This window comes from Crotalus tigris, unplaced genomic scaffold, assembly GCF_016545835.1.
Source record: "Crotalus tigris isolate CLP2741 ecotype Arizona unplaced genomic scaffold, ASM1654583v1 scf7180000024119.3904262, whole genome shotgun sequence".
Taxonomy (NCBI): Eukaryota; Metazoa; Chordata; class Lepidosauria; order Squamata; family Viperidae; genus Crotalus; species Crotalus tigris.
In genome coordinates, this window is record NW_024100396.1 from 979,386 (window position 1) to 1,001,084 (window position 21,699).

Sequence of the window (21,699 nt, forward strand, 5' to 3'; positions counted from 1 at the left end):
TTTCGAATGCCTAGGGCAGATCATTTACTGCAGGAAGACTGAAGCAATTAATTGGGAATGCAAAGAAACAGCAGAGACGTGACATTTGCTCCCAGCACCTTCAGAGATCACGTGACATTTATTGCAAACCAACCCATCATTAGTATAGAAAACAGAATTAAACTCTCATTTGGCTCTCTCTGGTGGCCAGCTGAGATGGAAGGCAGCGTGGTTACGATTTCAGAGGGACCAGTCCCGACAGGAAGATGGGCTCGCTGAGACAGGAAGATGGGCTCGCTGAAGGCCATACCCATTCCTAGAGCAGGAGATCTCCCCCGTAGCAGCATCTCAAGGCAAGGCTGAAAGAGAGAAGAAAGGGATACTTTAGGCTTGTTACTATGACTACACCCAGCAACCAAACCTCAGAAACTGGACTCCATCATAAATGAGTCACTGAAACTGGCCTCTGGGGTCAGTTCCTAATTTTTGTATAGCTTCTAGAGCAGTGTTTCCCAAACTTGACAATTTTAAGGCATGAGGACTTCAACTCCCAGAATTCCACAGCCAGCAACGCTGGCTGTGGAATTCTGGGAGTTGAAGTCCACATGCCTTAAAATTGTCAAGTTTGGGAAACACTGCTCTAGGGCAGGGGTAGGCAACCTTGGCTCTTTGATGATTCGTGGACTTCAACTCCCAGAATTCCTGAGCCAGCATGGGAGTTGAAGTCCACAAGTAATGAAGGGGCCAAAGTTTCCCTCATGCTGGCTCAGGAATTCTGGGAGTTGAAGTCCACAAGTTATGAAGGGGCCAAAGTTTCCCTCATGCTGGCTCAGGAATTCTGGGAGTTGAAGTCCACAAGTTATGAAGGGGCCAAAGTTTCCCTCATGCTGGCTCAGGAATTCTGGGAGTTGAAGTCCACAAGTCATGAAGGGGCCAAAGTTTCCCTCATGCTGGCTCAGGAATTCTGGGAGTTGAAGTCCACAAGTTATGAAGGGGCCAAAGTTTCCCTCTTGCTGGCTCAGGAATTCTGGGAGTTGAAGTCCACAAGTTATGAAGGGGCCAAAGTTTCCCTCATGCTGGCTGTGGAATTCTGGGAGTTGAAGTCCACATGCCTTAAAATTGTCAAGTTTGAGAAACACTGCTCTAGAGACTGAGATACTTTATAAATTAAAAAAGCGAACAAGGCTGGGTTATCAGAGAATCCAAACTTCTATAAAATGCCAATGCTCTGCCAATTAAGGAGGTTCTGAGCTTAAAAAAAAAAAACAACAGTTCAATTCAGGCACATTGCACCAGCTATTAACCAAAGTCAAGAATTTTTTGGACAACAAACTTGACAACTCAACAGATATCTGAAAGTCCCAGTTCGCCTGGGGAGGAGGGAAGAAATAAACCAAAGTAGTGGGACTCAATCAGGCTGGGAAAAACTGACCTATAATTCAAATAAAGGGGGGGGAAAAAAACCTTCTTGTGGAAGTTGATTTAACATGAGAAAAATGCATCTTTCTCATGTACAAATGCCTAGTCTTTAATCTTTGATGATATAATGGCTTTCTTTTTTCCAATAGCTTGCGTATCATGGAAAATGACACACTTTGTAGCCTACTGGGATTTATAAAATGAATGTTTACTTTCATTCCCCCCCCCCAAAAGAAGAGCAATTACAACCTGACTTATGATACAACTACATTAGGAACATGTTTTCATTTCTTGCTAAATTGCTGTGGAAACTCCTGTGCCCGCTTCAGGGGAAGAAATCCGAAGGAACTCCCAAAACTGGGGTCCATTATGATGGATTTGGGACAGGAGGCCTCAAGGGACAGGGCATGTCCTCCTTAGACTATTATAAATGGCTAAAGGTTTTTTTTTAATGTTGATACTACAAAATATCATCAGCCAGGATTGGAGGGATATATTCACTCACTGGCAATAATTTCAAAAAGGCAGGCCTTTATCTAATCAATAACAAAAACATGAACGCTTAAAATACTGCTGACCAGTTACTTCGCTTGCTAAACTGCCAGAGTGAAGAATATCATGAAAGAGAGAGGGAGGCCTTGGACATCAAACAGAAACTCTTAGGATCCGATGGAGTGCAGCTCCAAAAACCAGCATGCATCAAGGGTCATCTCGCTGGCCGCTGCTGGGGTCAAGGCTAGATTTGATGGGTGCTAGTCTTTTCCAGCAACACAGCTCTTGCATTCTTTATTTCCATTTTTAATGTGATGAAGGCCCGCCAGTTAAAAAAAATAAAAATAAAAAATCCAAGGGATGACTCATCAGTCAATGGCCCTTGCTTGTCCCTCTGAGTGCTTGGAAATCTCATACATAAAATCTTAGGCAATGCAGGGCTGCGGGAAGCCTTGATCAGTTTGAAGGAGATTCATCCGAGCTGACCTTCTGATTTAAATTGTCAAATCAAATGCGTTCAAATTGGTGAGGCAGCGCAGACCGCTTTTGTATCTGCACAAAAGGTGCCCCTTCCCCCCAACAAAAGAATCTAATTTGGAAAACTGAATTGACACAACTTGACACAGAATGGATCAAACTGACAAACCAAATCGAACCCAGTTGGCCCGTGCTTGAAAGAAAACAAAAGAGAGCAAGGTGGCATAACAAAATGGTTTAGATCAAGGGTCTTCAAACTTGGCCCTTTTATGACTTGTGGACTTCAACTCCCAGAATTCCTCAGCCAGGCACATGGTTTAGATGCTGGATTTGGATTGAGTCCCAAAATGGAGACTAATTTTAGGTAAATCATTCCCCCACAGCCCAAACTATATCCCAGAGGTGTCGTCTAGAGAATATAATATGTGTATCTTGTGATCAGGAAGACCCGTGCAGTAATTAAGATAAACTACGTTCTGGCCTATGTGCCTTTTTCACATGAAAAAATATGTGCATGTTTACCATAGCTCAAACACGCTTTACATATTGCTGTATGTTCTCTTCCAGTTTAAACAGAGCAGTTTTAAGGCCTTGATTTTGGCCGTGTTTTTTTAAAAAAAGTCGCTACAAACCACAATGAGTTCATGTTTTGATTCTCTGCGGCATGCGGAGCCAAGAAAATCTGATTTTTCTTGGCTTCAGGGGTTTAATAAATCAAAGCAGATTTGCATCTATTTCCTTTATTTTTGGTGGAAAAAAATAAATGCAGGCCTTTGGAAGATTCCGAAACCTGGTGGCAAATATTGGGCAAAAAGGCAGGCTAGGAAAGGCAAGTGGGCTACACAATGTCAGGGAGAATAAAGCAGGAATCCAGTGACAGCCCTCTTTCCTCTAGGGAGCTATTACCAAGTGTGAAATTCCCATATTCATCAGTAGAGGCTAGAAACAAGGGCCATTTTCTCAACTGAGCCATTAATCTATTAAATGTATTAGATTCTTTTAAATTATGGGGACACAATTAATTGAATATTGATACCAATCCGCCCCAAACATCCGCTCCTCTAATCCTCTGCAGTTCTTCTTCCCTTATTGAGATTTTTTTTCCCCCACGAAGAAAGAGGAAACAGCTCTAAGAGTCCTCCTTCAATAGAAGAAAATAAGGGGTCCACTTTGGAGGATACCTGGGGTGGGAAACTGAGTCATCTACCTTCCCACCCTGGCCAAAATTCTGGATTTTACTCATTCATCTCACTGTAAATGGACACTGGAAGGAGACGACTTAAAGGGGAACACAATTTGTCATCTTATAAATCAAAATTTGCCTTAAAAGTCAAAACGGTTCTTAGGTCTGCAAAATGTATGGTTATTTGCATTTACGGCCATTTCAGCATCCTGCATGCAGATGATGGCTTTGCCAAAAACCAACATTTACTTCCGGTTTTCAGCAAAACTGCGCCTGTAGCGAACCATTAGTATACTTAATGACCACTTCAGAAAAGCTTGTAAAATTGGGTTGTTCGTGTGACTGGCCCAATTTACAAGTGTCACGACTTGTGACTGTGGTGGTGGGCAGACTCCATCAGGGCTGTAAGTTGAGGACTACCTGCAGTTGAGTTCAGGTAGCACCCGTCCACTCCACAAACCCTTTTTTTCCCCTTACCAAAATGACCCAGGAGCTCAGATCCGCCCGATCTCCTTCAGCTTAGCAACCAGATCGTCCACTGTTTCCACTTTGACTCCGGCTTTGCGCTGAGGAGGATCCTCCACGCTCAGAGTCTTCACTCGAGGTGTGAGATCCACACCAAGATCAGACGGCTTCACCATCTCCATTTTCTTCTTTTTGGCTTTCTGGGAAAGAGGATGGGAACAGGGAACAATTAACCAACCACTGTCTAGCTTTGCTGGAGAATTTTTTTTTCTTCTGGAGTTTTGTGACTGGCAGTTCCTGAAGGGGGGGGGGTGCTTCTGTGCAAACCTGCAGCCCCCTTTTTATTACAATGGCACTGAAAAAAGTACCCCCCCAAGCCACAGCCGAGCAAGACACCTGCCTGCCCACCCGGTGGCACTCTTCCTCCTGTCCGAGGTTTTCATTGTTGTGAGCATTTCTGTTGAGGATTGGCAGCGGGGGTGGGGTGGGAGGGTTGGTTTTTTATTCTCCCCGTCTGCTGGGTGGTTGCAGCAGGTTTTGGTCACTTCACATGACCCTGGGACACTGTGACCGTCATAAATATGAATCAGTTGCCAAGCATCTGAATGTAAATCACAAGACCCTGGAGATGCTGCAACATTCCAGCTGATTGGCACTTCTTCGGGGATCAGCAGAAGCGCCAGGATCAGCGCCGAGCTCCAGCTGGAGCCTGGCGCTGATCCTAGCGCTTCCACTGAGCCCTGAGAATCCCAAAGAAGCGCTGATCCTGGAGCTTCCACTGAGCCCTGACAGCCCTGCAGCTCCAGCCATCTCTTGCTCAGGCTTGTGCGGTGCTGCCACCAGTTCAGCTCATTCCTTTCCCCCACTACCACTTTTCTAGGATGGTCGCATACCACCTGCCAGGTGCCAATGTACCACAGGTGGTACCCTTACCACTGGTTAAAAAGCCCTGCTGTACTCCAGCTGAGATGGTTTGCTGGAGCAGGTTTAAGGAACAGCTGAGTAAGAAAAAGGTGCCCAGATCATACCATGATGTTGGGCAGAGTTGCATAACGAGGCTCATTCAGTCGCAGATCGGCTGTCACCACAGCAGGCAGCTTCAGGCGCACCGTCTCGAGACCCCCGTCAACTTCCCGCTCAACCTTCAGCCAGTCCCCGTCCACGCTCACTTCTGAAGCAAACGTTCCCTGCCAAGAATAAAGAAGAGCTGCGTCACTAAAGAGCAACAAAGATGATTAGAGGACTGGAGGCTAAAACATAAAAGGAACGGTTGCTGGAATTGGGTATGTCTAGTCTAATGAAGAGAAGGATGAGGAGGGACATGACAGCAGAGTACCAATACCTCAGGGACTGCCCCAAAGAAGAGGCAGTCAAGCTATTCTCCAAAGCACCTGAGGGCAGGACAAGAAGCAATGGATGGAAACTAATCAAGGAGAGAAGCAACCTAGAACTAAGGAGAAACTTCCTGACAGTTAGAACAATTAACCAGTGGAACAACCTGCCTCCAGAAGCGGTGAATGCTCCAACACTGGAAGTTTTTAAGAAGAGACTGGACAGCCATTTGTCCGAAATGGTGTAGGGTTTCCTGCCTGAGCAGAGGGTTGGACTAGATGACCTCCAAGGTCCCTTCCAACTTTATCATCATCATCATCAGGGCAAGTGTGATTTGTCCCAAATGGAAACTCCTTAAACTAATGCTATGTAAGTTGATTGGGCTGTGTGTGTGTGTGTGTGTGTGTGTGTACGTTCATTGCATATGCCTCAACATGTTTAGCAGCCTTTTCGAATCAACCCAATTTAATAAAACAATTCTAAGTCATAGATTTGGGGATTAAGAGGCAATATTCATCTGTCTACACATAACTGAGGTAGCTTTACTTCAATGCCATCTTCAAAACTCCAGGCAACACACCAGCTAGGCCAGGGGTAGGCAACTTTGGCTCTTTTATGACTCGTGGACTTCAACTCCCAGAATTCCTGAGCCAGCTATGCAACCAGCTATGCTGGCTCAGGAATTCTGGGAGTTGAAGTCCACGAGTCATAAAAGAGCCAAGGTTGCCTACCCCTGAGCTAGGCAATTAAGTTCTGACAACACGATGCATCCCTGAATTAAAATACCCTATAAAGCCGAGGCTGCCAGGTTGTGCGATGTAGCTGCAAGGGCTCCAGGGCAAAGGCATCCTGATCATAGCCAAATCAGCCAGTGAATCATATAAAGGCCTGCGCACTTCACCTGCCCCTGAATCCATGGTCAAGGAGGCAGAGATCGCCGTGACCGTCGCTCTGGAAATGGGATCATGGTGCAAGCATGAAATCTGAACCGGACACTAACAAGTTTTGCCTGCCCTCTGATTAGCCCACAAATCCAGCCACATAGAAAAAAGAACCTCCGTGAAGGATTATCCCGTTGACAAGATGAAGAAAAAAAAGGACCAAAGAACTAAACTGCCTTTAAAATAAGGCACCGAGATTTCTATTCCAAACCGACGAACGAAAGAAAAAGATTGATATTCCTTTGAGTTGCAGGAAGCAGGAGAGAGATACATTTTTATATAAATCAATCAGTGTAAACAAGTAGGCAGTGAATGCACAAACAAAAGTGAGATGCTGTCTTTAAGGACCCTGTTTTCTGGGCAAGCCCAATATTTTCGAGAACAATTCCTGCTTTTCCACAGCAACTTTCTTAGAACTACAGCGGTCAGCTGACAGCTGAAAAAAAAGAGCAAAATTAACAGGACGATCCCCATACAGGAGACCATCTTTCCCAGCAGCTGAGACAGCTGGACCAGAGGAACCACCTTTTCCCGCCGGATCCTGTGGACAAGGGATCGGATGTTGATCCGTCGCTTCTGAGAAAGATAAATTCTGCAGAGATTGGACTCTATCATTGCACCTGGGGGAAGGAGGCGATTTATTGGAATCATGTGACCCTTCTTGAAGTTCACGGAAAACCCGTGATCCTGAAGAGTATTGATCGTGAGTTCCAGGTCCGATTGAGCCGACCTGAAAGACCTGGATTGGATCAGTATATCGTCCAGGTAACACTGGACGCGCACCGGGATCAGCCTGAGGTGGGCTGCCAGGACTGCTAGAATCTTTGTGAATAATCTCTGGGCTGTGTAACTCTCTTTGGTACCCAGCAATGAAATATAGTTTCATTCCAAAAGGAATGGAATTTTGTTACGTTTCTGTTACGCGCACCAGCTTTACCAGTACAGGGCTCTCCCGTTTGGGCTTTCTTCCGCCCCACGGGTATTCTATCCTGTCTGCCAGCCTCCTGTTTCCCCCCCCCCCCCGTCTTTTCTTTAACTACAAGACAATTTGTTCCAGGACATCAAAGTAACAAACTACCATTCAACTCTCCATCTGACGGTTTCATTCACTGAAGCAAATGAAACAATTATGTGCCTTTAAGCATCCGGACACAAACTGAAGAGGCTTCTAATTTACCTGAGGCCAGTCCAGAAATGCTGCTGTCATCTGCCCTGTCTGGTTACAGTCATCATCAATGGCCTGAGGTGGAGAGGAAAAAAAAAACAAGGGAGGGGGGAGAGAGAGAGAGAAAGAGAGAGGAAAGGTCACAGGAAGCATTGCTGCTTTTACAGGTTAATGTTTTCCCCAATAATGGCAAGGAAATGTGTACTACAAAGAGCGCTGTTATGTGGAGGCTATTGGTTTCACTGCAAAAGCTGCCTTGGGAAGGCTGACTCAAGATCACAAGAATGCGTTATGTACACAAATAAACACACCTTTCCAATTCAAGGTAGGGCTGGCTTGACTCTGCTACTTTCATATCGCCCTTTCCTTCTGCCAAAAGTCAACAGCCACAACATTAAACAAACTCAGAAATGCTTATGTTCAGTAACAGCCACGGCAAAACCAGGTTCTCAATTTTTCAGGGCCAGAAAAGCAGCTTCAGCTAGTAAGGAGAAAAAAAATAATAATATTGCACCATATTTTGCCATTCCTTTCTGAAATCCCGAATGGCTCTTAGCACAGCTTTCCAGCTATGGGGGGGGGGGGCGGCATACGCTTGTCGGATCAGCTCCACCCCTGTATATTTTCTTGGAAAGCCATCCGTTTTGCAAGGCTCAGCTCTGCCTTTTCTGGCCTCAGGCCTGGGGTGGGCTTGGCTCTTTCGGCACCTCTCCTTGCTTGCCTTCTGTCTCGGTTGAGTAATGGAACCCGTTTCCTTGGCCGTGCTTGTTTTATCAGATTGCAAATGCACCTAGACCCTCCTCTGTTGCTATCCAGAGTAAGCTTCTGCTCTTTTACAATGTATGAAATGCCAACCGGTTGGGTACAGCTAGTCCTTTGAGTTATGACCGATCGCTTAGCGACTGTTTGAAGTTCCACCAGACCTACTTGGGGGGGGGGAGATACCTATAATTCAAATTTGAAGTTCCAACAGCCCTGCATTTATGGCCGTTTTGCAGCATTCTGCAGTCAGGTGGCCATGTTTTACAATGGTTTTGCCCAAAAACCAGCATTTATTTCTGTGAGCTACGGGTTTGCTTAATGCAGAGGTTCTCAACCTGTGGGTCGGGACCCCATTTGGGGTCGAATGACCATTTCACGGGGGTCGCCAAACAACGCAGTCCGCCATTTTTCCCCCCTTTTCCTTAGCTGTGCTACTCCCTTTTATTCTATTGGCTTTTGAAAGCCAATAGAATAGACTCTCTTGAATAGAGTCTAATTCGATTGGCTTTCAAAAGCCAATAGGAATTGTCCAGGCTGTCTCTGCCCTGCTGAGCCCGCCAAACGTCCCATTCAGCAAACGGTGCTGTACCAGTTGAGTAGTCCCCGACTTACGACCGGTTGAGTAGTCCTCGACTTATGACCGGTTCGGGGTCGCAACATTAAAAAGGTTGAGAACCACTGGCTTAATGTCTGTGGAGTTGTTTAATGGCCACTAAAAAAGAAAGGTTGTAAAACTGACTCACTTACTCATTGTATGACCAAATTACTTGAGGACTACCTATATCCTGGCATTCTGTCTTCTCAAAAAAAATGTTACGGTCTAGAAACTTATCCTCGGGTAGGAGATTGTCCAAGATTCAGAATGCCATTTATTTCAGCCTGGAATATTTATCTGTGCTGAATGCAGCCCCTCCCCTCCTTTTTCTCACCTGCTTCCCTAGCAGCAGCAGATTGACACCTTCCTTCTTGGCAAGCGCTGCCAGGATCTTTGAAACCTGGAAGGGGGTGAGGCTCTCATAGTCCTTTGCAGGAATCTCCACATGGACCCCCCGGTCAGCTCCCATAGCGAGGGCCGTGCGGATCGTCTCCTGCAGGAGCAACAAGCATTGAAACAAAGCTGCTTTCCCCGGCGTTTCTAAAACTCTGGTTTGGTTCTAGAGTTGGCGTCCAGCCTAGAGTTCCCTCTGTTTTGAAGCACTTGGTAGCCGGTGCCTAATGACAACTGGGAAACCATATAAGAGTTTGGCAGTTGGAAATTGTGGGTGTCCCAACACTGGAGGCTTTTAAGAAGAGACTGGACAGCCATTGATCAGAAATAGTATACAGGTCTCCTGCGAGAGCAGGGGGGTTGGAGTAGATGACCTCCAAGGTCCCTTCCAACTCTGTTACAGTTTTCATAACTTAACCGTCATCCCAGAGTCCTAGTAGACAATCACCTAAATATGAGCCAGCAGTGTGCTGCAGCTGCCAAAAAGGCCAACGCAGTGCTAGGCTGCATTAACAGAGGGATAGAATCAAGATCACGTGAAGGATAAATACCACTCTTCAATGCCTTGGTAAGGCCACACTTGGAATACTGCATCCAGTTTTGGTCACCACGATGTAAAAAAGATGTTGAGACTCTAGAAAGAGTACAGAGAAGAGCAACAAAGATGATTAGGGGACTGGAGGCTAAAACATATAAGGAACGGTTACTAGAATTGGGTATGTCTAGTTTAACGAAGAGAAGGACAAGGGGGGATATGATAGCAGTATTCCAATATCTCAGGGGCTGCCATAAAGAAGAGGGAATTAAGCTATTTTCAAAAGCACCTGAAGGCAGGACAAGAAGCAACGGGTGGAAACTCATCAAGGAGAGAAGCAACCTAGAACTAAGGAGAAACTTCCTGACAGTGAGAACAATTAATCAGTGGAACAGCTTGCCTCCAGAAGCAGTAAATGCTCCAACACTGGAAGTTTTTAAGAAGAGACTGGACAGCCATTTGTCCGAAATGGTGTAGGGTTTCCTGCCCGAGCAGGGGGTTGGACTAGATGACCTCCAAGGTCCCTTCCAACTTTACTACTATTACTATTGCAACTGATTTTGGATAGCTAGAAAAAGGTAGGTTAAAGACAGCTAATCATCACATTGTAACCGCACTGAGCTCTTAAGATGAGGCATGCATTAAATCAGAGTTTTGCAAACTTGGCAATTTTAAGGTGTGTAAATTTCAATCCCAGAATTCGCCAGCCAGCAGAATTTCCTCAGCAAATCGTGGGCTGGGGAATTCTGGGAGTTGAAGTCGAACAATCTCCAAAGTGCCAAGTTTGAAAAAAAAAAAAACCACTGCTTGAAACCCAATTATGTAAAGCAGATAGCTACCAAGGGCCCTGGGGATTCCAGAGCTGAGCTGCCTCATATCCGTGTTAACAGGAATACCAGAATGCAAGGCAACCTATATGGAACTATCTTATTTTACCTTCACAACCCTCCTTGTGAGCAGCCCAGGCTGAAAATACAACTGCCCAAGGAATATCACAGTTAAACTGGAATTCAGATCTTTCCCGTTTCTATTTAACCCTGGGCTTGCTTGCAAACTGCCTTATTAGGATGAGAAACAACACCAAGCCTCTTGCATTTTTACTCAGGACAACCTTTGAAAATCTGTCTGCCCATCTTCTGCTCCAGAACCGCAATTCCACTGTGGTAGGTAACATTTCAACAAAATGAGGGAAGAGAGTGTCAGAAAAACGTACAGCAGGAACCTGTGAATGTTCACTCTGGAGGACGGCCCCATCGTTTCGCCCAAGGTGCAAAGCATTTATAAGATAAGCCGCCACCCCACTGGTCCCCATTCACAAATCAGATCTATTCACTCCACTAGCAGCAGAGATAGCTGACATAAAAGAAACAATGCCATTCTAAAGACGCTTCAAAGCCAAGGCTGAGATTTAATGTGGGCATGTGTCTCCCACCAGCACACCTCTTTCCCCGTACCTTGTCATTTGGTGGAAATGTTGCCCATATGGAATATTTATCATAGGCTGAGCTGAAAGACAATTGACGTGATGTTTTAATGATGTACGAGGCTAGCATGAATGAACCGGAGATTGCTTTTCCAGCCTGCTTGATAGCAACCGTTAGAACGTCTAGGGGGGGGAGGCCTCCCCAATGGGAACACAGCCAAGGTGCAAGACCCATCCGTATCAGATGCACAGAAGCTGCTGAGCTAGCAGATATAAAGGCAACCTGGTGCCAAGCAGACCCTTATACTACTAAAGAAAATAACCAGAGGCAGAAGGAGAAGGCAGCCTTGGAGATATTAACCCCCCATTCCCCCCCCCACCAATCTCTGAGGCTAAGGAATATCAGCAGCAGACTGAACGCTGAACGAGGAAGGGCAGGGCAGCCAAAAATAAATAAATAAATAAAGACTATTAGAGCAACCCAGCAAGTGAAGGTCATGAAAAAGTGGAAGCAGCAGTGCAGAAAATAACCAATGACGGCAGAGCCATCAGGAAGCCTCATTGACAGAAAACAGAATAGAGCCAGGTCTGGGGAGGGGAGAAAAGAAGCAGGGCTGAATCAGGTACTGCAGTGTTTCCCAAACTTGACAATTTTAAGGCATGTGGACTTCAACTCCCAGAATTCCACAGCCAGCGTTGCTGGCTGTGGAATTCTGGGAGTTGAAGTCCTCATGCCTTAAAATTGTCAAGTTTGGGAAACACTGAGGTACTGGCATAAGCTGAAAACACCAGGGAGGCAGTATGAAAAAAATCTCGGGACCTCAGGAAAAGAGCAGGAAGTGATCCATCTTTGGCATCATAATGGAGTCCAATAATGCTACCGGAGGACAGTGGCGGGAGCACCAACTTTGACTGCAGGCTACACATTTTTTTTTTTAAAAAAAGATTTTTTTGAAAAAAAAAATACAAAACTCAAGGGAGAGAACATACCTAATACTCACTGCTCCTCCTTCCCCCCCCCAACAACAACAACCCTGTGAGGTGAATTGGGCTGAGAGTGAGTGACTGGCCCAAAATCACCTAGCTAGCTTTCATGGCTAAGGCAGGATTAGAACTCCCGATCTCTTGGCTTCTATTATGACGCTTTTAATCACTAGACCAGTGGTTCTCAACCTTTTTAATGCCGCGACCCCGCAACCGGTCGTAAGTCGAGGACTACTCAACCGGTTGTAAGTCAAGGACTACTCAACTGGTACAGCACCGTTTACAGAATGGGACTTTTGGCGGGCTCAGCAGGGCAGAGACAGCCTGGACAATTCCTATTGGCTTTTGAAGCCAATAGAATTAGACTCTATTCAAGAGAGTCTATTCTATTGGCTTTCAAAAGCCAATAGAATAAAAGGGAATAGCACAGCTAAGGAAAAGGGGGAAAAAATGGCGGACTGCGTTGTTTGGCGACCCCCGTGAAATGGTCGTTCGACCCCAAATGGTGTGCTGACCCACAGGTTGAGAACCACTGCACTAGACTAAGCTGGCATTTGCCATAACCCTAGAAAAGTAGAGAGCAAAAAATATGTTCCTTCATTCGACTGACTGCTGTAAGAATTTCAGCAGAGGGAAATAAGCTTTCGTCAAATTACTATTAAAAAAAAGCAAGAGGAATGTTCTCTATATAAACATTCTTGTTAATATTGAAATGCAGTATTAAATTTGCAAGTGCAAGTCCATCTAAGGCATAATTCACTCCTGGAGCTATTGCCTATCCTCTGAACCACCAACTGGTATCAACTTCACCCACATGCAACTATTTTACAATTGGTTCTGGCTTGTAGATATCACCATTATTGCTATTCCTCCCCCCCCCCGCCCCAAAAAATCCTCTGTTTGCTTGCCTTGGATCTGTTGTAAGGCACAAACATATTCCAATGAGAATCCCTTCCAAAGCTCACGGCCTTCTGTGCTTCAGACCAGAAAGCCCCACTAAAGGCACATGAAAACCCAGTCCAAATCTCAAGTGTTCTATCCACCCCACCGTTTCTGTATCTGAAGAGAAACAAATATGTCACTGATGCCTCCTACACAATGCACAAGTACGTCACCAAGATTCTCTCATGTGCAGCTAGTGCCGCCTGGTGGCCACCAGATCCTTTTTGAGAGGCTAAGCCAGGGGTAGGCAACCTTGGCTCTTTTATGACTCCTGGACTTCAACTCCCAGAATTCCTGAGCCAGCCATGCTGAGGGGAAAGGGAGAGGTTGCCATGCTGAGCCATGCTGGCTCAGGAATTCTGGGAGTTGAAGTCCACGAGTCATAAAAGAGCCAAGGTTGCCTACCCCTGAGCTAGTCCATTAGTCTATTGCTCTCACCATTAGGAAATTTCTCCTTCGTTCTAGAAGCAACCCAGCACTGAGGAGAAATTTCTTGACAGAACAATTAAGCAGTGGGACAACTTGCCTCCAAAAGTTGTGGGTGCTCCATCACTGGAGGCTTTTAAGAAGAGACTGGACAGCCAGTTGTCTGGAACGGTATAGGGCAGGGGTAGGCAACCTTGGCTCTTTTATGACTCGTGGACTTCAACTCCCAGAATTACTGAGCCAGCATGGCTCAGCTTGGAAACCTCTCCCTTTCCTCTCAGCATGGCTGGCTCAGGAATTCTGGGAGTTGAAGTCCACGAGTCATAAAAGAGCCAAGGTGGCCTACCCCTGGACTAAGCCAACCCATCCCTTCTCTCTTCGTACTCCGCTAGGGAAAGCCACTCCTTCACTACATTCTCTTGGCTCCATCCACTCAAGAACTTTGCATGAAAGCAAGGACTCTCCCAGCTCCAGTTTCTGACAGAAAAGAGTGAAATGCATTGGAAAGGAGGAGGAGGTTTGGGGTATGCGGTGAAGGTACCAGACTAGAAACCAGGAGAGTGGGAATTCTAGTCCCACCTTAAGCACGAAAAAAAAAAAGGGCTGGGTGACTTTGGGCCAGTCTCTCTCAGCCCAACTCACCAAACAGGCTTGACGTTGGGGGGGAAAACAGGAGGAGGATAAAGTATTAAGTATGCCTTGCACTTTTAGTGACTTATTAAGTAATAAAACTGGGGTAAAAATGTAGTAAGTAAAGAAGTGATAGTAACTCCCAGTATCAGAAAGGTTTGATAAAGTAAACTAAGCCGAGCCTTCTGATATAATTTTGATTTCATAGAATTAGAAAGCTAGAGGTGCTCCAAACCATCAAGTTCAACTGCCCGCTATTACAGGACTCCAGACTACAGCAAATACCATTAAAATGTGGTTATTTGAACACATCCAATGAAAGTTACTTTACCCCCTTGCTAGGTCGATCATTCCTTTGTTGGTTTGTCAGAACTGAATCAATCAATCAATCAGAACAGAGCTGGAAGGGACCTTGGAGGTCTTCTAGTCCAGCCCCCTGCTCAAGCAGGAGACCCTATATCGGGGGTTCTCAACCTTGGCAACTTTAAGACTTGTGGACTTCAACTCCCAGAATTCCTCAGCTAGCAAAGTGGCTGAGGAATTCTGGGAATTGAAGTCCACAAGTCTTAAAGTTGCCAAGGTTGAGAACCCCTGCCCTATATTATTTCAGATATGTAGCTGTCCAGTCTTTTCTTAAAAATCTCCAGTGATGAAACACCTACAACTTCTGAAGGCAAGCTGTTCCACTGTTTCCCATTCTCACCGTTAGGAAGTTCCTCCTTAATTCCAGATTGCTTCTCTCCTTGATTAGTTTCCATCCATTGTTTCTTGTCCTGCCTTCTGGTGCTTTGGAGAATAACTGGACTCCCTCTTCTTTGTGGCAGCCCCTCAAATACTGGAATACTGCTATCATGTCCCCCCTAGTCCTTCTTTTTTCTAGACTGGTCACACCCAATTTCTGCAACCATTCTTCATATGTTTTTGTCTCCAGGCCCTTAATCATCTTAGTTGTTCTTCTCTGCACTTTTCCCAAAGTCTCAACATCTTTTTTTTAATGTGGTGTGACCAAAACTGGACGCAGTATTCTAGGTGTGGTCTTACTAAGGTTTTCTAAAACGGTACTAATACGTCACGTGATTTTGATTCTGTGCCTCTTTATACAAACAAGAACTGTATTAGCTTTTTTGGCTGCTGCAGTAGACCGCTGCTTTCTAGATCCGTTATTCTGTACCCTGAGCTGTACAACAATAGATAATAGATTGGGTAGTCGAGGAATAATAATGCATCACTTCTTAGGCTAAACATAAGAGTTCTCCACAGGCTAGTTTCCAGTACTCTGATCAACCTCATTGTCCTTCTCTGAACCTCTTTCATTTTGCCTGAATGGTTCTTAAAATATCTCATGCTCAGAAACAGGAATGGTACAGGATAGTTTTCTAATATTTGAATTAGGCCTATTTTGCTCTAGACTTAAGGCTTTGGGAATTTTTATTGCTGCATCCTAACTTGTGTTTGCCTTTCTGGATTTACATCACACTGCTGACTCATAGTCGTATTGTCATGTTTCCAAGTCACATAGAGTATTATTGCTGCTGAGTCATGCATTCTCTAGCAGATTCCTATGCATTTGATTTTCTTTAAGTTCCCAATTTCAATCTCCTGCTTTTAGCCTACTTCTTGAAACTATTTATACATGCTTAATCATTAAAATGCCAAGTATTTTAACCTATTCAATTCCTTCTTGATCTGAAATACAGCAGTGTAAGGGACCCCGAGAAAACAAATATCTTACAAAAAAGATTTGTGGAAAATGGATTTACATCCACCCATCTTGCTAAGAAGCCTTCTTGCCCAAATGAAGCAGGAGCCCAAATTATTTATCCGAATCGTGTGACATTCAAATACTTTGCTCTCTTCTATCCCAGAAATAAACTACAATTTTGCAAAATGCAATAACAATAAACTTCTGAATAAAGATGGCTTCCAAACCTGATTACTGACCACAATAGGGTAAGTTCTTTTAACATATAGGATTATCAGAATTTTAATTCCACCAATACTATGCAAATAAATACTGATGGGCAATACTGAAAAGAACTACTGCAATTTCGGAGCATGATAATTAGTTTTTAGATATTATTAAAGAGATGGACTGAGGCCCAACTTGGTACCAAACTACAACGTTCATATTTTTCATACTGGCAAAGCAGACCAAATTACTCTTTAAGAACCCGAGACTGGTGTTTGTTTCCTTCTGCTTCTCAAGGCAAAGCATTCTTACCTGGCACTGTTGGGGGCCACAGCTTACAGCAATTATCTCCGAGACAATTTTTTTCTCCTTGAGACGCACAGCTTCCTCTACAGCGATCTCACAGAAGGGGTTCATTGAGTGCTTGACCCCATCGGTCACCACCCCCGAATTGTCTGGTTTTACCCGGACCTGCAAAGGAGACAATCTATTAAGAAAGTATGTCAGGGAAACACAAAAGTAGGGGGCGTTTTGAGAATATTTCCAGTTCTTTAGGGCTGTGTTTCTCAACGTCAGTAGCTTTAAGATGTATGGAGTTAAGACTTCCTGAATCCCCCCTGGCTGGCTAGGGAAATCTGGGCATTCAGCTGAGCTCCATACACTTAAAGCTGCTGAGGCTGAGAAACACTGCTTAGGATTTGGAACTAAATGCAGCTTTGTCTGGTCCAAGGAATTGTCAAACCAGACAACCACAATGCACAGCACCTTGAAGATTTCAGTTAAATCAGGGTTGTCAAACTTGCAACATCACTTGATGTGTCATGACTTTTTTTCCATAGCCGGCAATGGTGTGGGCGTGGTTTCGGCATGATGCATCTGGTCTGCGGCTGGCAGTTTGACACCCCTGAGTTAAATCAACTGAGAACAAATTTCTTAGGCAAGACTTTTTTTTCCATCTATGTCATGTGTCAGTTTGCAAGAAACACACAGTTCTGCTGTACAAAACCTCAGAGCTGATTCATCTAATTACATCGTTTTAATTTATTAGGCCAAAGCTGTCAACTTTCTAAAGAGATACACAATGATACATTTTACACTATAAGGAATAAAATACCTTTTTAAAAATGGCAACACAAATGTAGATGGGTAAAATTGGAATTAACATTAAAATTTATTTGCAGCCATTCTTTAAATTAGGCATTCAGTTCAGGCTATTGCTTTTTTTCCACACGATTATCCTTGAGCAGGCATGAAAACTAAATTACACTTAGATGCAGGCAAAATACTATGCCTGCCAACACAGCCCATCTTCTCCTTCTCATTATCTACTGTGCAGTGATACAACAGCCCTAAGCAAGACCCACAATGTGTAAGTATGAGATGTGGCACATTAAAAAAAAAACAAAACACCAAGATTAGTCACAAAAGTGTAAGAGTTACAGAGGACTACCACCAGATGTTTAAATTCAAATTCATTCTCGGGCCACTGAGTAACTTTGAGCCACTTCCTATATTTAACAACAATCTACCCCACAGTGGACGTTGTTGTGGCAGGCAGCATCTGCAACCCAGAATATATCCTTATATACCAGAATATACCCTTATAGTGTTGGATTGGGACAAAGTGCCCACCCCCTTCATGAAGCTCACCTGGTGATTCAAGGCCAGTCACCCAAACCTATTCCGCAGAACTGTTTGTGGTGGGGACAACCAATAGGAGCAGAGTATATACAGGTAGTCCTCGACTTACGGCCACAATTGAGCCCCAAATTTCTATTGTTAAGTGAGACACTTGTGAGATTTGCCCCATTTTACAGCCTTTCTTACCTCTGTTATTAAGTGAATCACTGCAGTTGATTAAGTCAGTAACCTGGTTGTTAAGTGATCTGGCTTCCCCACTAACTTTGCTTGTCAGAAGGTCGCAAAAGGGGATCACATGACCTTGGGTCACAGCAATGGTCCTAATTATGAGCCAATTGTCAAACATCTGAATTTTGGTCATATGATCACGGGAATGGTGCAAACATCGTAACTGTGAAAAACGGTCATCTGTCACTTTTTTCAGTGCCACTGTTAAGTTTGAACGGTCACTAAATGAACTGTTGTAAGCCGAGGACTACCTGTACTCAAGAGGGAGAGCAAGGTATAAAAGCAACATCTTAAAGGGAGAGCAAGAATCCCTTCAGCAGGAAATCAAAAGCATTGGCAAGAGACTAGATCAGGGGTAGGACACCTTGGCTCTTTTATGACTCGTGGACTTCAACTCCCAGAATTCCTGAGCCAGCCATGCTGAGGGGAAAGGGAGAGGTTTCCAAGCTGAGCCATGCTGGCTCAGGAATTCTGGGAGTTGAAGTCCATGAGTCATAAAAGAGCCAAGGTTGCCTATCCCTGGATTAGATCTTCCTTTAAAAAAACCTCCCCAGACACTATTTTCTGAGGCTCCAAAGCCAGCCTTCCGCCCAATCTGCAGTTAGAACTACAGACCCCAGGATTCCTAGCGAGCAGAGGCAAGAGGAATTCTGGGAGACCCTAACAGGAGACGTCATCACGTTCTCGGTGGCTGGTCAGGTGATGGATGGAGACCATCAGGAGATCCCACGCCTATAGCCGACCCTGAGAAGAACGCAGCAAACCGGTTCCTGCCCAGGAAGCAACCCGGAACAGGGCTGGGCAGGAGGGAGATTTTATACCGCCTGTGAAGGCCCGAAAACCCCGGCAGCGCGCACCTTAACAGCATAGTCAATGACCCGCTTCACTCCCACCATTGCCCTCAGCCCGGCCGCCGCCATCTTCCCACGCTTGCAGTCAGCGGGTCCGCCCACCTCTGCGCGCGCATCCCGCCCCCCCCTCTCTCTCTTTCCCCGCCCCCTCTATAGCCTCAGCCAATCCGAGGAAGCGGATCGATATTCAGCTCCCTCAGTAGCATATTGGGTTGGTCTCCAGCTACAACTTAATGGAAAGGAAAATGGGAAAGACAACGCCAAGGGAATGATTGGCGTAAAGATCAAGCCAATCATGGCGGGCGTCTTCATGTGTGGTGGAGGGCGGGAGGAAAGGATGGTCATCACCCTCTGGCCAATCATTTTCCGGTCCGGTAGAGGGCAGCCAATAGGAAGTCTTGCTTCCCCCCCCCCCCGGCTTCTTGAGGTGAAGGAGACTTTGTCCCACAGAATATGGGCGAAAGGGCGAGAAGCTGTTTTTCGCGCGGCGGGTTGGTGGCGCACCCGCTTCGTATCGGCGTGCATTTTTGGCACGGGCGGCTTCCTTTGTAAATAGTAGAGTCTCATTGACGCTCTGGAGCCTCTTATGACCCTCTGCCCGTGCGAGCCTCTTAACTCGTGTCAACCAAAGCACGACTGAATCCGCAATCAAGCCTTACCCGGGTATCTCTACGTGATGGGAAAGAAACGACATTTCTGCTTCGTCCCCGTTCAACTCTCTTAGTTTTCCACCGGTGGAAACAAAAATACAAACCGGGGAATTTCAGAAAATGCTGTTTTCTGGGAGACCTGCAGAGCCCCCTGGAGATCACTCTTTGCCCATTCAGATTAAGGATCTGCCCCGCTTCTGGACTACATCACCTATCATCCCCAGCCACGGGAGTCCTCTCTTTTGCTTGAGCAAAAACCTAAATTAATCTCAGCCCAGTGCATAAAATGACTTTATTGCGGGTTAGGTGAAAGGAACGATGAGAAAAGAGGAAAATGGGAAGAGGAAAAAGAAAGAGAGAGAGAAAGAAAAAGTGATGGTTGAAATCTGGACAGACTGCCATCGCTCTTTTGCCGTTGTGGCACCGGCCTGGCTGCACCCTAATTTCGTCATCCCCAGGATCAGGAGCAAAGTCGGGACGTCACCCCACAAGGGAGACATCCACAGTATGTCCCGCCAGGAATAAAGCTGGCACTGCTCCAAACAAGGGCTGTGCCTGATCAGACTCTGCTTCATCGTCTGCCATTCCTTATGGTGCCTGCTTTTATTCCTACTTCCGTTTCTGGATACTGGAGTCCTGCGTTTTCTTCTTAGAGGCATCCTCTCCCCAGGATGTAAATACTTCTGTAGTTGTCAGAGCCTCCGCAGTTTCCTCTTCTTCCCATCGTTTTGCCACAAAGTGGCAAACCCCTGAAAAGTAAACAAAAAACAAAAAAAAAACCCCAAACCCCTAAATCTTAAGTTTTCAGTCGGATGCTGTGTCTCATATTCATAAACCTAAAAGGTGGGATGCTCCTTTGAACTGAGCTCAACGCTTAGGGATTTCATGTGGTTTTCTCGGCAAATTATTATTAGATTTTTATCCTGCCTTTAGATTTGATCAACTCAAACATGCTTTGTAATACTCACCTTCATATTTAGTCAAGTTAAGGCCACATACCTGATACTTCTGCTGCTTCTATTTTCCCACAATAACCTTGTTAGGTGGGTTGGGTTGAGAGGGAGTGATTGGCTCAAAGTCACTCAATTGGCTTTCGTGCCTAAGCGAGGCCTAGAATTCACCATCTCTTGGTTTCTAGGCCAGCATCTTAACCAGTCTACCAAACTAGCTCCATATGAAAATGATTTGCCATTAATTTCTTTCAGATTTTTTTTATCCAACTCCACAGTTTAGCACCGTGTTTCTCAACCTTGACAATTTTAAGGCATGTGGACTTCAACTCCCAGAATTCCACAGCCAGCATTGCTGGCTGTGGAATTCTGGGAGTTGAAGTCCACATGCCTTAAAATTGTCAAGGTTGAGAAACACTGGTTTAGCGTAAAGTTCTGAAAACTCTTAGTGGTTTTTTTATCCAACAAGCACGAATAAAGTGTTTAGCTTGTTTCCTTGGAATCAGCCAAGCTCAGTTAGGGTGCTGATACCAACTGAGGCTCTTCAAACTCTGTGTTAATGTCATGGAAACGCAAAGAAAAGGGAATGGAATGGTTGTTACACTTTAAGAGCTGCACTCCTTTGTTTCTTGTGCCAAAAGAATACTAAAACCTGAAGAGGAACCAAGTGTTGTGTAAAAATTGCCAATAAAGAGATTGTTCTCCCTTAACCCTTACCTGCTTGGCTTTGCTCAGGCCCCTTCCCTCCTTTCATCTTTGGCCCTTATTCTGATTTTTGCTGCTAGTCTAATGAAAAGAAGGTGACATGATAGCAGTATTTCAATATCTAAGGGGCTGCCACAAAGAAGAGGGGGTTGACCTATTTTCCAAAGCACCAGAAGGCAAGACAAGAAACAATGGATGGAAACTATTTGAGGAGAGAAGCAACCTGGAACTAGGAAGAGATTTCCTGACAGCTACAACAATTAATCAATAGAACTACTTGTGGTCAGAATGTGTGGATGCTCCAACACTGGAGGTTTTTAAGAGGAGTTAGATCAACTGTTTGAAATGTTATAGGGTCTCCTGCTTGAGCAGGGGGTTGGACTAGAAGACCTCCAAGGTGCCTTCCAACCCTGTTATTCTGTTACTCTGTTCTCATACCTGCCATGGAAGCTACCACAATAGATAACCATCCTGGGACCATTGACCAGGAGAGGAAGGTATTAGGTTCATCGGTTGCGAATCTCATGAAGTTGAACAGCCCGACTCCTCCTATGCAGCCTGAAAGACAAAAAGAGACGAAGGTCAAGAAATGAGGTCTATAAAAGTTGGACCCCAAAGTGGT

The 21,699-nt window shown here is 45.1% G+C and overlaps 1 protein-coding gene across 1 annotated transcript; it reads right to left on the minus strand.

Moving 5' to 3' along the window:
* Nucleotides 1-18,891, minus strand: ETFB (electron transfer flavoprotein subunit beta). The gene is made up of 7 exons (XM_039322705.1): nucleotides 18,779-18,891; nucleotides 16,365-16,523; nucleotides 9,145-9,303; nucleotides 7,466-7,528; nucleotides 5,044-5,202; nucleotides 4,028-4,215; nucleotides 1-338 (listed from the first exon to the last, which is right to left on the minus strand). Exons 1-6 carry the CDS (start codon nucleotides 18,839-18,841, stop codon nucleotides 4,045-4,047), a joined length of 774 nt encoding a protein of 257 aa, XP_039178639.1. The 5' UTR covers nucleotides 18,842-18,891; the 3' UTR covers nucleotides 1-338; nucleotides 4,028-4,044.
* Nucleotides 18,892-21,699: the final 2,808 nt, after the last annotated feature.